This window comes from Notothenia rossii (genome assembly GCF_949606895.1).
Source record: "Notothenia rossii genome assembly, chromosome: 10".
Lineage (NCBI taxonomy): Eukaryota > Metazoa > Chordata > Actinopteri > Perciformes > Nototheniidae > Notothenia > Notothenia rossii.
The window spans coordinates 38,416,793-38,431,962 of NC_136908.1; the positions used below are offsets into that span (position 1 = coordinate 38,416,793).

At 42.4% G+C, this 15,170-nt stretch overlaps 1 protein-coding gene across 1 annotated transcript in view; it reads left to right on the plus strand.

Annotated features, from left to right (window-relative positions):
• abcf1 (ATP-binding cassette, sub-family F (GCN20), member 1) overlaps positions 1-15,170 on the plus strand; it is a 55,737-nt gene that overhangs the window by 32,600 nt on the left and 7,967 nt on the right. Inside the window, exons 12-17 of the mRNA XM_079653135.1 lie at positions 10,221-10,306; positions 10,592-10,731; positions 12,959-13,107; positions 13,184-13,267; positions 14,254-14,378; positions 14,713-14,825. Of these exons, the coding sequence (XP_079509261.1) occupies positions 10,221-10,306; positions 10,592-10,731; positions 12,959-13,107; positions 13,184-13,267; positions 14,254-14,378; positions 14,713-14,825 (697 nt within the window). The remainder of the gene's footprint in view (positions 1-10,220; positions 10,307-10,591; positions 10,732-12,958; positions 13,108-13,183; positions 13,268-14,253; positions 14,379-14,712; positions 14,826-15,170) is intronic.

Sequence of the window (15,170 nt, forward strand, 5' to 3'; positions counted from 1 at the left end):
CGCGATTAAAATACGATTAATTGCACAGCCCTAACACAGACACACACACACAGACACACACATACACACTTTTTGTCTAACACGCTAAGACAGTTCTGTGCTGTTATGCTGTTATGTTCAGTCATTGTTCTTATGTTGAACATGAATACATTTACTTTGTAAGTAATTATGGGACGTATTTCTTCTTTCATAGCAATTTTCCTTCATACTTTATTGCCGTGAAATAGGCAAATCTTAAATTCTATTCAAAGTGGTCTTAAAAAGGTCTTAACAAGTCTTAAATTTGAGCTGGCGAAACCAGCAGGAACCCTGTCAATAATCCAGACATCTTTAGAATAGGATCACAACCGATAACAAATCATTTAAACTTGTTAATTCTTATCTTATGTTACCTAGTTAGCATTCTTTCTTTCTATTTATGCATATTTTACTGATCACTCCCCTTTTAAACTTTTTTTTACCAATGACACATTGGAATGATTTCTTACTTTTAATTTTTTACAACTATATTAAAGGTCCCATGTCATGCTTTTCAGTCCCCTTGTGTGTTATGAAGGTTTTTCTGCATGTAAACGGTCTGCAGAGTCACAAACCCTCAAAGTACACCCTGTAGCGAGTAAAACTCTAACACAGAAAATACCTCCCCAAAACGCCTCGTTGGAGATACGTCATTGTCCATTGTTTACTTCCTGGGTATCGTGACGTAGGAATGGCCAGTAGCCGCGCCCAGAGCTATGACGCGATACGGCCATGCGGTACCCGGAACCAAATGGACCAATCCGTGGAGCCGTTACGTTACGTCCGCGGAGCCGTTACGTTAAGCCCCCGCTGATTGGTCCAAATTGACCAATCCACAGACTTCCTCACACACGGCAGCTCTGCTGATTTCTCCTCCCTGGCTGCAGGCTGATAACAGACCCATTTTATAGAACCACCAATAAAGGGTCAGGAAGGATAAAGGATCCCTGTTGTATTTATACTAGGACTGTCAAGTTAAAGGTGGGGTAGGTAATTTTGGAGAAACCAGCTCGAGTGCGCTAGAATTTGAAAATACACAGCCGGAACAAATCTGCCACTACAGAGCCCCTCCTCCAACACACACGAATGTGCACATGACCAATGAAGGCACAAGATAAGTTTGTGCACAGATGGAAAGCTGACAGGCAGGTAGGCCATCCAGTTATTTTAGCCGGGCCGGCTAAAATTATTGGTCGTGCTTTTTACAGCACTACGGCTTCCACAGATGACATTTTTTAATGGATTTTTTTGTCAAAGCACTTAAGATATTCATTGCTATCGGAATGTTAAGAGCATTCCATGGAATATAACAAAAAGTGTATCTCGAGCCGGTTCCTCAAACTTACCTACCCCACCTTTAATGCGTTAATACCGCATTAACACACATTTTTTTTAACGCCACTAATTATTTTAACGTGCGATTAACGCATGTATATTTGTCCTCGGCCCTCCCCGTAGTTTCAGAGCCCAAAGGCTTGATGTTGTTGTTGTTAATAGTTGGATGATGGGAGATTCTAGCAAGAGATATGGATACAGAAAAAGGTGTTTTAAACAGCAAGACAAGCACACAGCTGATGCTGACAGCCCCGCTCCTGCCGCTCGCTTGCGGCAGACCACGCTTGAAAGTTTGCCGGGGAGACGCCTGGACACGGCGTCTACGAGCAGCAACCTTTCAACAGCAATAGCTAAATGGGTGGCGGTGGCTACAGCTTGCAGGACAATTAACATTGTGGAGGACGAGGGGCTGTGTTAGATCATTTGGTTAGCATCCAACGTGTCGACTGCACATCACAGCGCATTATTTTGACCCACAGTGGGAACTTCAGTCTCAGGCTTTGACTGTTATGAAGACAGAGGAGCGGCATTTTGCCGACAACTGTAAACAGGCTTGTCTGTTTGAGCAACTGGCTCGGTGCAAAGAAGTAGACAGGGTTGGGAGAGAGTGAAAGAGAGAGAGAGATAGGTTCCAGGTTGTTGTATTGAAAATATTCAGGAGAATATTTGTCATTGTTCCAATGATAATAAACAAACATTTGCATAAAGCATATTTGTCCACTCATATGTTGATAAGAGAATTAAAAACATGACAAATATTCCTCTAAGGTACATTTAGAACAGATACAAATGTGCGATTAACTATGGACATCATGTGATTAATCGCGATTAAATATTTTAATCGACTGACAGTCATAATTTATACATCTTCTGATTGGATCATTGCAACTTTTATTCTGGGCTGTTGTTTACAGTCAAGGCTGGCTGGTTGATTATAAAAATAATAAATGTTTCATAAGATTTGTATAGGGCATTTCCAATTGCTCAAATATGCTTTACAAACAAATACAGAATATAACAACAAAATAAAGAAATAAATTACCTCTTTAGAAATTCACAGAAAAGGACATTTGATTTTGTATTTCTAAAACTCTCCCTACACCAGGGGTCACCAATCTTTTTTAGAATGAGAGCTACTTTCCAAAACTAAAAGAGTCATCATGAGCTACTTTTACTTTTACTCCTCTTTTTTGTGTGTTTTGCAGTGTATATATTTAGCACATTTTAACATTATTATATGCTTACCTTTAACCTTTGTGTGCTGTTTGGGTCTGTGGGACCCGTTTTCAGTGTTTACTAAAAGAAAATGTATGCAATTTAATTATTTGAACCTGCTTTATTTGGGGGTGGACCTCACATCCTCTAGGGCAGTGGTTCTCAAATGGGGGTACGCGGACTCCTAGGGGTACGTTGGGGGTACTGCAGGGGGTACGTGAGATTTATTTCATGTTAATAAAAATAAAAAATAGATAAATATACCAATTTTTGGAAAAGTAACGAAGTTTGGGCAGTGTGGGTTTTATATTAATAGACTAGACTTACACATATTTCAAAACGCGAAGTGTAATAACTGCAGTTAGCCTCCCCGTCAGAAGGACAAAGATCCTCAGTGAAGCACAAGCCCATGTTTCTCACTACTTTCTAAATACAACTTATTAAAAAGATCAGTTCAATGCAACTAATGTCGTCTTAGTGTTATTGCATGATGTTAAAATTGGTTTGCCATGAAGTTAGTGATGGATTGTAAACATTTGAAATGTAGCATTTAAGTGTTTCTCAGTTACAATGGTGTTGTTTTAATAAATCAGACACTGATGGTGCAGCGCTGTACTGTACCTCTTTATATAGGCTTTTTTCCCCTAACAAATAGTTTTTGCGCTGATCAGGGGGTACCTGGCTGAATTTCTTTTTCAAAGGGGGTAAATTATTGAAAAAAGTTTGAGAATCGCTGCTCAAGGGGGGTCCGGGGGCATGCACCCCCGGGAAGATTTTGTTTTAAATGTTAAAGTGAAATGCATCAATCTGGTGCACTTTGAGCACAACATGAATTTATGGATAGAGCTCTCAACACTCAATTTTCAATAATCCAAACATCTATAGAATATGATCACAACCAATAACAAATCCTTTAAACTTGTTAATTCTTCACTTATGTTACCTAGTTAGCATTCTTTCTTTCTATTTGTGCATATTTTACTAATCACTCCGCTTTTGAACTGTTTTTAGTTTTTTTTACTGTCCTATTGTACAGGGGTCCCCACCCCCCGGTCCGCGGCCCGTTACCGGTCTGCGGTGGTGTTACTGCCGGGCCGCGAAATAGCTGTGAGTTTATCGTAATATTTGCAGAATTATAAATATATAAAAATGTTTTATCAAAAAAAAAAAAAAAAATGTTTAATTTAATTTTATACCAGTCATATTATTTCATCCAAAACATACAAAATAAATCAAAATTGGTTAGCATAAGGTCTCAGCCTCTCGTGTGCAGATAAAGTTACAGGTGGTGCGCCAACAGGAAGTGGAGCAAACAGGAGACAACCGTTTAATCGCAGACTGTTATGTTTGTGGGGGAATGGCAGTGCATACATTACATACATTTGAGATATATTTCGAACTCGGACTTCATTTTAAGGACATTGCGGCCAGGGGTGTAGAGCTATTTTTTTTTTATTGTAAAGCCTCCTTCACTTCATGAAATGGCTGCAGCATCAGGAGGCAGCTTCTGAGAAGTGCAGCACCAGCGTGTACTAGTGTTGCACGGTGTACCGATACTTGAAAGGTACCGCGATACCCTGCCGTTAAAAACGTTACGATTCCTCCGTTTCATTAGTATCGGTACTTTAAGAATGACGGGGGAAAGTACTCCGGTGAGAAAGCGCCGTTTTAATAAGAGCCGTGTGTGTTCAGCGCTCTGCTTCCAATCCCTGCACTGCAGCCGTGCCTGCAGTCCCTCCCCTCTCGTGCACGCTCAAGTGCCTGCCCTCTCTTGTGCACGCGCTAGCTGCCAGAGCATGTGAGAAAACGAGAAGCATGGCTGCAAGTGGGAGTGCAACTGCCGCTGCGCCTCGGTTTGTTGACAAAAAAGACGCCAGAAGCGAAATTGATGTATTTTAGCTATATCTCTGACAGTGAGGGCAAGCCTACGGACACCACGAGGCCTGTCTGTAAGAAATGTATTAATTTTATTTAATACGAATTCTTGTCATTTATTTTATTTATTGTTCTCATTGTTTAAAATTGTGTGTTATGGTTCTGGTGTGAAATAAAGCACAATAATTACATGTAAGACTGTTTCCCTTTTTTAAAGAAAAGTATCAAAAAAGAATCGGAATCGCAATTCTTGACTTGGTAATCGAAACCAAAATGTTGGTATCGTGACAACACTAGCGTGTACACACCGCCTTCACTGTGTTCCCCACTGCAGGTGTGTGTGTGTAGAGGTGTGTGTAGAGGTGTGTGTGGTTGAAACGTTGCTACGTTTCAACCACACACACCTCTACACACACACACATTGAACGGCCCGATTATTCCCCCTATTACTCGTTGTATGAAGGAAATGTCCGGTCACAAAGGCGCATGATGTGTGTGTGTATGTGCTCTGCTCAGCTCCGCTGTGTGTGTGTATGTTCGGTGTGTGTCCAACAACGGCATTTGTTTTCAAATTACCATGAACAGTAATTTACAGAGATCTGGCTCTCACTCCATAGGTATGTGGGTGTTCCCAAAATAAGTTACCGTAATTTTCGGACTATAGGCCGCACCTGAATATAAGCCGCAGCAGCGGCATACCACTCTCGGTTCCACTTTTACTTTTGCGCGCTACCTGTCTCACTCTTTTCCGGCCTCCAGCTTTTCCTGCTGGAACCCGCCGCTTAAAGGTGGGGGTCCGCGGACCGGCCATAGAGCCCATAGAGTTAAAGGTGTTGGCCGTTAGCTGTAAAAATCCATAGATTAGCCGCACCGTTATATAAACCGCAGCGTCGAAAAATAGGGAAAAAGGCGCGGCTTATAGTCCGAAAATTACGGTAGTTTAATCTTAATCTCGATGTAGTGCTAAATGCTGTCGGAGTGCACCGGAACGACGTTATTATTGCTGGCAAACAAGCCCAGGGGTCTCACTGACATTTCAGTTATATCAATATGTGTACAGTGGTCCTAATTTGTTTTAATTGTATCCTGGTTTTAAACTGTTAATATGTTATGGATGCATATTGTTCTATTATTTGTTCAGGCTGTTACATACAATTAGCCACTGTTGCCACCTATATTAGGCTATATTATATGATATATTATATTAATATTTGTAAAGCGGTCCTAATTTTTTTTTTTTAATTGTATCATGGTTTTAAACGTTAATAGGTTTTGGATGCATATTGGTATTTCTTCAGGCTGTTAAATACAATTAGCCTCTGTTGCCACCTGCTGGTGAGTAAATATTGAAATCAGTTAAAATTGACAACAGGTCCGCACATTTTTTTTAATGTATCTACCGGTCCTTGGCACAATAAAGGTTGGGAACCCCTGCTATAGTACACATTGGAATGATTTCTTATTTTATTTTTTACAACAAACATTTTTTAATATGTATTTAATTGTTTATTTGGCAGGGACAATGCACAGTAGTGAACACTTAAGACATTCAAATGTGTCAAGTGTAACAGGGCCAGATTTAGCTTTGAGCTAATTTCATCCGCAGTCCCTCACATAAAACATTTAATGAAATTACATTTTACAAACATAGCAAAAAAAACACCATGATATGCAAAAAGAGCAAGAGCAGCAACCACGAGTATTTACCACATGGCAGTACACTATAGCAGCTACGACATATAAGGTGCAAGAGAAGATAAACGAGCTACATAAAGTGCAAGAGGAGATCCCCCTGTGTTAAAGTGCATTTAGCGGTGATTGCACGTTTGTTTGTTTCTCAACCATTCTTTGAGTTGACCTTTGAAGCTATTGAGAGTGGGACAATCCCGTATCTCAGTTGGGAGGCTATTCCACAAAGAGCTGCCTTTAATGGAGAGGAGATTTTGTCCAACAGTGGTCCGTCTGCGGTGGACTTCACAGTCTTCTCTGGTTTCTGACCTAGTGCAGCGTCCAGTGTGTTTTTTGTGGATGAATTCCCCTAAGGGAGGGCGGGGCAGTCCATGTAAACATTTATAAAAAAAACACATACTTTTAAAAGACTTAAAATGGTCAAAACTCAAGAAATTGTGTTTTTCCAGGATGGTACAGTGGTGGTATGAATGTGGCTTTCTGTCAAACACCTTGATAGGTCTCTTGTACAGCTGGTCTATGGGTTTAAGGCACAAGCAAACGACCAGTTTGTCAAACAGTATTCAATGTGGGATAGAATCATACAGTGGAGGTATGACTTTGCAGCATTGACAGTTAAGAAAGGTCTGATTTGTTTAACATTTTGCAAGTTGAATTGAATACTTTCTTAATATGTTTCTTAAAAGTCAAGTTCGAGTCCAGTATGACTCCAAGATACTTGAAGTGGGGGACTTGTTCTATTTCTGCTCCGTTTAAAAACACATTGGATCCTTCGATTTTGACTGGTCGTTTACTGAACATCATGCTTACTGTTTTTTTTTTGCATTTAACTAGAAGCAAATCTTGTTCAGCCAGTGTTGAACCTTGTCCAAAGCATTAGAGAGACAAGATGAGATCATTTCAGTGTTTTTCCCTTGTATAAAGATGACCGCATCATCGGCATACATTTGTACATTCAACTCAGGACATACATTAGGCAAGTCATTGATGTACAGAAAAAACAGTAATGGTCCAAGAATGGAACCTTGTGGTACCCCAACAGGGTTGACAAGGTAGGGGGATTTGGTACCGTTGACCAAAACACACTGTTTTCTGTTCAATACGTAAGACTTAATCCACTGTATTGAATCTGCCGAAAAATAGAAATGTGTCAGCTTTGTAAGGAGTTGTCAACAGTGTCAAAAGCCTTCCTGAGATCAAGGAAGACAGCACCTACATGTTTGTGTCCAACATACATTTAACCTTTTCCACAAAGACACAGTTAGCTGTGTCAGTGGACTGGTGAGCACGAAAACCAAACTGCATTGGGAGGGGTGGAGCGAAACCTTTATCTAAATGTTTGGTGATTAGTTAAATAATAAAGGTATGCTCTCTCTAGCTCGCTCGCTCTCTCTCTGTCTCGCTCGCTCACAGACGCTGTGTGCTCCTCCGTGGCAATGGCGGCTTGCGTAAATAATAACTTCGAAAAGGGGGGGGGGACATGTCTCCAGTGCGTCAAGTGCGATATACATGCAAGTTGCAACACACACAGAGTAAAGCTTTGCCCCTCATGTGCTGTATAGGCTGCACGACTAGGCTGTTCAATGGGGCTGATGTGTTGGGTAGATTCTGCCAGAAGGAAAATCACGGTCACACTCCTTTTTATGAAGTGTGCGGTGAGATGCCGCTCCACATTGCTTTTCTTCCCGACTGCAACGCTGGTCCCGCAAATCAAGCATTACATTACATTACATTGCATTTAGCTGACGCTTTTATCCAAAGCGACTTACAATAAGTGCATTCGACCAGGAAGATACAACCTTGAAGAAAACAGAATCATATAAGTACATCAGATTTCATAGAGCCAAACATTTCAAGTGCTACTCAACTGGCTTAAGATAAGCCAGCCCTTTATTAGTATATAAGTGCTTTGTTAGTAATTCGATCGCTCGAAGTGGAGTCGCAAGAGATGAGTTTTCAGTCTGCGCCGGAAGATGTGTAAGCTTTCTGCTGTCCTGATTTCAATGGGGAGCTCATTCCACCATTTTGGAGCCAGGATAGCAAACCCACGAGTTTTTGCTGATGGGAACTTGGGTCCCCCTCGCAGTGCGGGTGCAGCGAGCTGTTTGGCTGATGCAGAGCGGAGTGCACGTGCTGGGGTTGACGGTTTAACCATGTCCTGGATGTAGGAAGGGCCAGATCCATTCGCAGCATGGTACGCAAGTACCAGTGTCTTGAAGTGGATTCTAGCAGTTACTGGAAGCCAGTGAAGGGAGCGGAGGAGCGGCGTGGTGTGGGAGAATTTTGGAAGGTTGAAGACCAGATGAGCCGCTGCATTCTGGATGAGCTGCAGAGGTCGGATGGCACATGCAGGCAGACCAGCCAGGAGGGAGTTGCAGTAGTCTAGGCGTGAGATGACGAGAGCCTGGACCAGAACCTGCGCTGATTTCTGGGTCAGCTGGGGACGTATCCTCCTGATGTTGTAAAGAGTGTATCTGCAGCAGCGGGTTGTAGCAGCAATGTTTGCAGTGAAGGACAGTTTGTTATCTTGGATCACACCCAGATTCCTTGCAGTCTGAGTCGGGGAAACAACAGAGTTGCCGATGTTGATTGTTAGGTCAAGAGTGGGACAATCTTTTCCCGGAAGGAAAAGCAGTTCAGTCTTGTCAAGGTTGAGCTTGAGGTGGTGAGCAGACATCCACTGAGAGATGTCTGCTAGGCAAGCAGAGATGCGTGCGACGACCTGGGTCTCTGAGCGGGGAAAGGACAGAATTAGTTGGGTGTCGTCAGCGTAGCAGTGGTATGAAAAACCATGCGGGCTAATGACAGATCCGAGCGAGTTTGTGTACAAGGAGAAGAGGAGGGGACCAAGTACAGAGCCCTGAGGGACCCCTGTAGTTAATTGACAAGGGTCGGACTCGGACCCTCTCCAAGTAACCCTGTAGGTGCGGTCTTTGAGGTATGAGGTGAGGAGGGAAAGTGTAGTGCCTGAAACTCCAAGTTCTTGGAGAGTGCGAAGGAGGATCTGATGGTTCACCATGTCGAATGCAGCAGACAGGTCCAGAAGGATGATGACAGAGGAGAGGGAGGCTGCTTTAGCCGTGTGCAGTTCCTCAGAGACAGCAAGGAGAGCAGTTTCTGTTGAGTGACCTGCGTGGAAACCAGACTGGTGCGGATCAAGAAGGTTGTTCTGATGGAGATAACAGGCGAGTTGTTTAAAGACAGCACGTTCAAGTGTTTTAGACAGGAACGGTAGGAGAGAGACAGGCCTGTAGTTTATAACATCAGATGGGTTGAGAGTGGGTTTCTTTAGGAGAGGGTTTACTCCTGCCTCCTTGAGACTGTTTGGAAAGTGACCAGAAGTTAGAGAAGTGTTAACGAACTGGGTGAGAAACGCTAGAATATCAGGAGCGATAGTCTGAAGGAGGTTTGAGGGGATAGGGTCCAGAGGACAGGTAGTAGGACGGGCAGAGGTAATGAGGGTAAGAACCTCACTTGGAGAGAGAGGGGAGAAGGAGGTCAGCAAGAACGTGATTGGTCGATATTCATTGTGGGGGGAGGAGGGGTGTTAGATAGATATAGAGTTGTAGTAAGTAGATAGAGTTCGCTATGATTGAGGTGTCGTTTATGCATATGGGTAGATTCTTTTAATTATATTTCCTTTTTTTTGTTGTATTTTTACATTTTGGATTTGCTTGGCGAGTTACTTATTGAGGGCTTGTGATCGACGTGTTGGAGACCCCTGCCCTATACAGTAAATGAAAAAAGGAGGATTAGAATGATTTCCTCTTTAATTGTCACACACATGAACACAACAGAGAAATATATACCGTGCCCTTAACCCATCCTAGTACAAGGAGTTATGGGCAGCTCTTACACAGCTACCGAGGAGCAATATGGGGGATTGGTGCCTTGCTAAAGGGCATCTCAGCATTGCCCATTAGGCTCTCAAAGTACCAGTTCACTCTCTGTTCTTTTTTTTTTACAGAAAAATAAAATCGTAAGTGTAGAGAACCCACTGCAGGTTGTCTCGTGCTGTTGTTACCAAAGCATGTAATATTTCTGATGTTCCCTGCACTGAATCTGTGTTCACCCGTCTCGTGTTTCAGCAAAGGAAAGACCACATTACTGAAACACATCGCCAACAGAGCCCTCAGTATTCCCCCCAACATCGACGTGCTGCTGTGTGAACAGGGTGAGTGACCTCCATCATTCCTCTCCCCTCTGTCCATGTTGTAGTCTCCCACTGACTCTGTGTGTGTGTGTGTGTGTGTGTGTGTGTGTGTGTGTGTGTGTGTGTGTGTGTGTGTGTGTGTGTGTGTGTGTGTGTGTGTGTGTGTGTGTGTGTGTGTGTGTGTGTGTGTGTGTGTGTGTGTGTGTGTGTGTGTGTGTGTGTGTGTGTGTGTGTGTGTGTGTGTGTGTGTGTGTGTGTGTGTGTGTGTGTGTGTGTGTGTGTGTGTGTGTGTGTGTGTGTATATAGAGGTGGTAGCTGACGACACGCCGGCGGTGCAGGCGGTGCTGAAGGCGGACACCAAGCGCCTGAAGCTCATGGAGGAGGAGAGGCAGCTGCAGGCTCTGCTGGAGAAGGGAGAGGACAGCGTGGCTGACAGGCTGGACAAGGTGCAAAAACTCACCTAGATCCTTCGCCTTGTGCGTTCTTATGGTGTTGTTTCATGCAGGCCTTATAAACGTGGAAAGATGTATAACCCTCCTGTCCACTTGTAATGAATAACATGAATCCCAATTAGAATGATTGTATGAAACTACTGTGCATCATTTAAACACAGTGTATAAAAAACAATAGCATATGAACCCAACTTATAAAACACATTTATTTAATCATTGTACAGTAATTAGCATAACGTTCATCTAACATCTTATTGAACGTTTAAAACCTAAAAGTACTTTGGCTGATATTGCATTGGGTGGAAAATGCTTAATATCCACCATAACTTTCATTTGCGTTTTATGGTCTCAGTCGGTTGTTAACGTGAACGGTGCCTCACTTAAGATGTTGCGGTCGCAAAGAATTGTGCGACCGTATTATCTCCCCAGTGTATCCTACGCTTAAGGAGATAAAGGAAGCATTTAAGCTCCTTTCCTATCATCTAAAGAACTGTTAGAAAAATATCACTCGTCACCGGCTTGGTCTTCAATATCAGGATACATGTATTTATTATTCTTGCAAGAATGGAAGTAGTCATCACATACAAAGCTGCATGGGACAAATAGTTCCCTGAATAGTGTCCTTGACATGTTTATATACAAGAGAGTGTTGCAGTCACAAGATGCAGAATACCGGATCAAAGCAGTATTCAATGTTTAGTTCAGATTAGCTAAGGCCTGCGTAAGCAATAAACATGACAGTCATATGCCTATCTCCATAGAGGCTGAATCATCATGTTAATCGTTGTCACATAGCCAGTGGCGTAACAAGGTTGTGATTGGCCCCGGTGCAAATATTGTTTTGGCTCCCATCGCCCCAAACATAAGCGCTCACACACGCACGGACATACACAACCACTCAGAGACGCCACATGTAGGCTATCAACAACTGCCTGCCCTGGCCTCAGACCACCACAGCCTGACAACGGCACAGCGAACTAAGAAGAGGATTACACCTGTTTCCTTGATGTTTGTCTCTGGGGAATGGGCCGGAAGGCCTACATGGACATGTTGCTATAATATAGCTTTTATCTTGGCGCCGGGGGTCTCAATAGCGCCATAGAGTCCCCTAGCGGTTGGGGCCCTTGGGGGAACTGTTGGATCTCCGCCGCGCACAGCCAAATCCAGCATCTCCTCCTCCTGGCTGGCTGGAGAAGAAGGTTGCACGGCCACGGATACAGCTTCACTTGTGGAGCGAGATGGCAATGATGAATGTGGTAAGGCAGGTGAGCTATCGTTAGCCTCCGGCTCCGGATCAACATTGCTAACATTAGCGCTCGATTTCGAGGACGATGTATGACAAAAGAAACTGTCTAACTTTGTCAGTTTATCAAATCAAGTTTTATTTATATAGCACATTTAAAAGCGATTTTTGGTCGAGCCAAAGTGCTGTACATGTAATAAAAACACATTACTACAAATAGAAATATAAAAAACAAAAACAAAGGGAATAGTCAGGTGTCATACTCCACTCTGACTAGAAGGCCAGAGAGAAGAAGTGTGTCTTTAGTGTCGACCTCACATGGAGGGGCAGAGTGTTCCAGAGCCTAGGGCCAGCTGCTGCGAAGGCTCGGTGCCCTCTGGGTTTTGAGCCTAGCTGTTACATCTCCTTACATCTCCTACGTTCTCTCTTGTCCTTTCTCTTTTGAGCGCTGCTCTTGTGCTTTGGTTTGCTGTACATTATAAATGCAAGCTATTAAAAATGTTTATAATGCTACCGAACTTGCTGCTGCTGCTAGCTACAGTACAGGTTGATTAAACGGTTCGCTCGTCACGCAAGGTATCACATGACATGAAAGGGAGCAAGGCCATTGTACAGACAAATTACACATTAATTTAGGTTGCTTGGTTACTTTGAAGACTGCGTGAACCGGTCAATGCCATTGGGGCTGCACCGTCGATAGATACGCCACTGCACATAGCTATCATATGCCTAAAACAGGGTGTCCTGACGCTCTTCTAGGTAATCATACATCCTGTTACGTACACAGCTACATAGGGCCTTTGTTATCATGTGCTACTCTGATATTAGAAGAGTACATTCAGTATTTTCTTAACAAGAACAGAGCTAATCATGGCTGACACTGAGGTACTTCCCGCTCATACCCTCAGTTAGAAATCTTCCTGGGGACAAAAAACTCTTATGACTGCAACCCTCTGGTTTCTCTGCTCTCCTCTGCAGGTCTATGAAGAGATGAGGGCCATCGGAGCTGCAGCAGCGGAGCCCAAGGCCCGCAGAATCCTGGCCGGTCTGTCCTTCACCACCGAGATGCAGAACCGACCCACCAAGAGGTTCTCCGGAGGCTGGAGGATGAGAGTCTCCCTGGCCAGGTACAGCCTCACTAAAGTCATGGATGGAAGTGATCAGAAGTTCTGTTTCACTCACTGTTCACATGTGTTCCCATAGAGCCCTGTTCATGGAGCCCACACTACTGATGCTGGACGAGCCCACCAACCACCTGGACCTGAACGCTGTCATCTGGCTCAACAAGTAAAGAGCCACTTTTAATCTCCATCAAACCTTAGTGGTTAATATTGGTTGTTTTAAATCAGAAGGAATCATGTTGTTGGTCTGCAGCTAATCACATTGCTCTCTATGGCCTCCCAGTGTGGGCCAGGAAGTGCCCACCCCTCACTGAGGATATTTAGTTATGTATATCTGGTTCTGAAAGGGGATATTATACAAGCGTTGGGTGCTCCTTGGCTTCAGTCAGTGTAAAGATGAGTGTGTCAGAATCAGAATACTTTATTTATTATAATATAGACTTTTGGGTAACATGCTCCAGTTGAGAATTACAAAAATAAAATATAAAAAATATATATTTATACAAACACTAAGATTTAGTATGGATGGATGGATAAATAAATACAATTATGAATAAATACAAGATATTTATGTTGACATAAGCATTCAATAATATAATAAAGGTCTAAAAGATTAAATAAATTAAAATCAAAATAGTTTATGTAAAAATGTTCACATTGTACTACAATAATATAATTTATATACATTTGAATAAGATCCATCTTGCTTGGAACTGTGTAGACTGCTGTTGTTGCTAACTAGCCTTCATGGCTCCTGCATTTTTGGTTGGTTTGAGGCCCACCGTGGTAACCGATAGCAACCAAACAAACAGCCTGACCACCGACTAATAAGATAACTGGTAAACTAAGTTTTTGTTCCTACAGAATACATGCATGGATAAAATGACTGAATTGACCTTAAAGTGATAAGTAATAAAGAGAATGACATGTTTTGTATATCTCCTGACAGGACAGTAAAGAGAGCTCCTGTTCCATCACTGCAGCTCAGAATAACACAAGCCCAGCTTGGGCGATCATTTGAAATAAAAAGCTGTATACATGATGTGTGCATCATTGGATCATATGGCCGCTTCAACTTTTATACATTTATTAGAAATTCAAAATACTATATATTTTAAATGCTTTATTCAAATGATCGTCTCTCTTCCACAGCTACCTTCAAGGCTGGAAGAAGACCCTCCTCATAGTTTCCCACGACCAGAGTTTCCTTGACGAGGTGTGTACGGATATCATCCACTTAGACTACCAGAAGCTCTTCTACTACAGAGGGAACTACTGTAAGTATTATTTTTAGATCTATTTAGATGCCAAAAATGTCTTTATTGTTTTTCCTCACAATATTTCATTCAAAAATATTAACACAAATCTAACCTTTAATTGAGGCAACATAATTGAAAGAAACATTACATTCTTATCATGACACAAATAAAGAAATATTTTGCATCTTGTTTTGCTAATTTTTACTAAAGGGGTGCCAATAATTCTGGAGGGCACTGGATATTGTGTTTAAGATAACATCACTCTTTACTTATGCGATTCCCCTTTTAAAACGTAAGGGGTTCTTCTAGTTACTATTATTTATTTTGCAACTATTTTATATTCCTTTTTCAGTGACCTTCAAGAAGATGTATGTGCAGAAGCAGAAAGAGATGCAGAAACAGTATGACAAGCAGGAGAAGAAGCTCAAAGACCTGAAGGCTGGGGGCAAGTCCACGAAACAAGCTGTGAGTATCACTGTTCCCCCAGAGTGCAGCTTTCTAAACATGGAAGCCAAACGGCATGATTTACAGAGAAAAACAATCTTATGCCGACTGGACAAAAGCTCTGTTCCTTCAACAATCCCCCACTCTAAATTGTCACATTAGTCCGTTTGCCAGCTCATAGAGTCCTATTGTGAACCCAGAAATGTTGAGTACTCCAAAGTTTTATGTTAGAAATGTATAGTATTGTCCCCAGCACATAGAAACTGCCGGATGTTAACTTCCATATGTTGGGCAATTTAGACCATTAGCACAAGTTGAGTAAATTAGCATTAATTGCCATTATAGCATATGTGGACAATAGTTCAA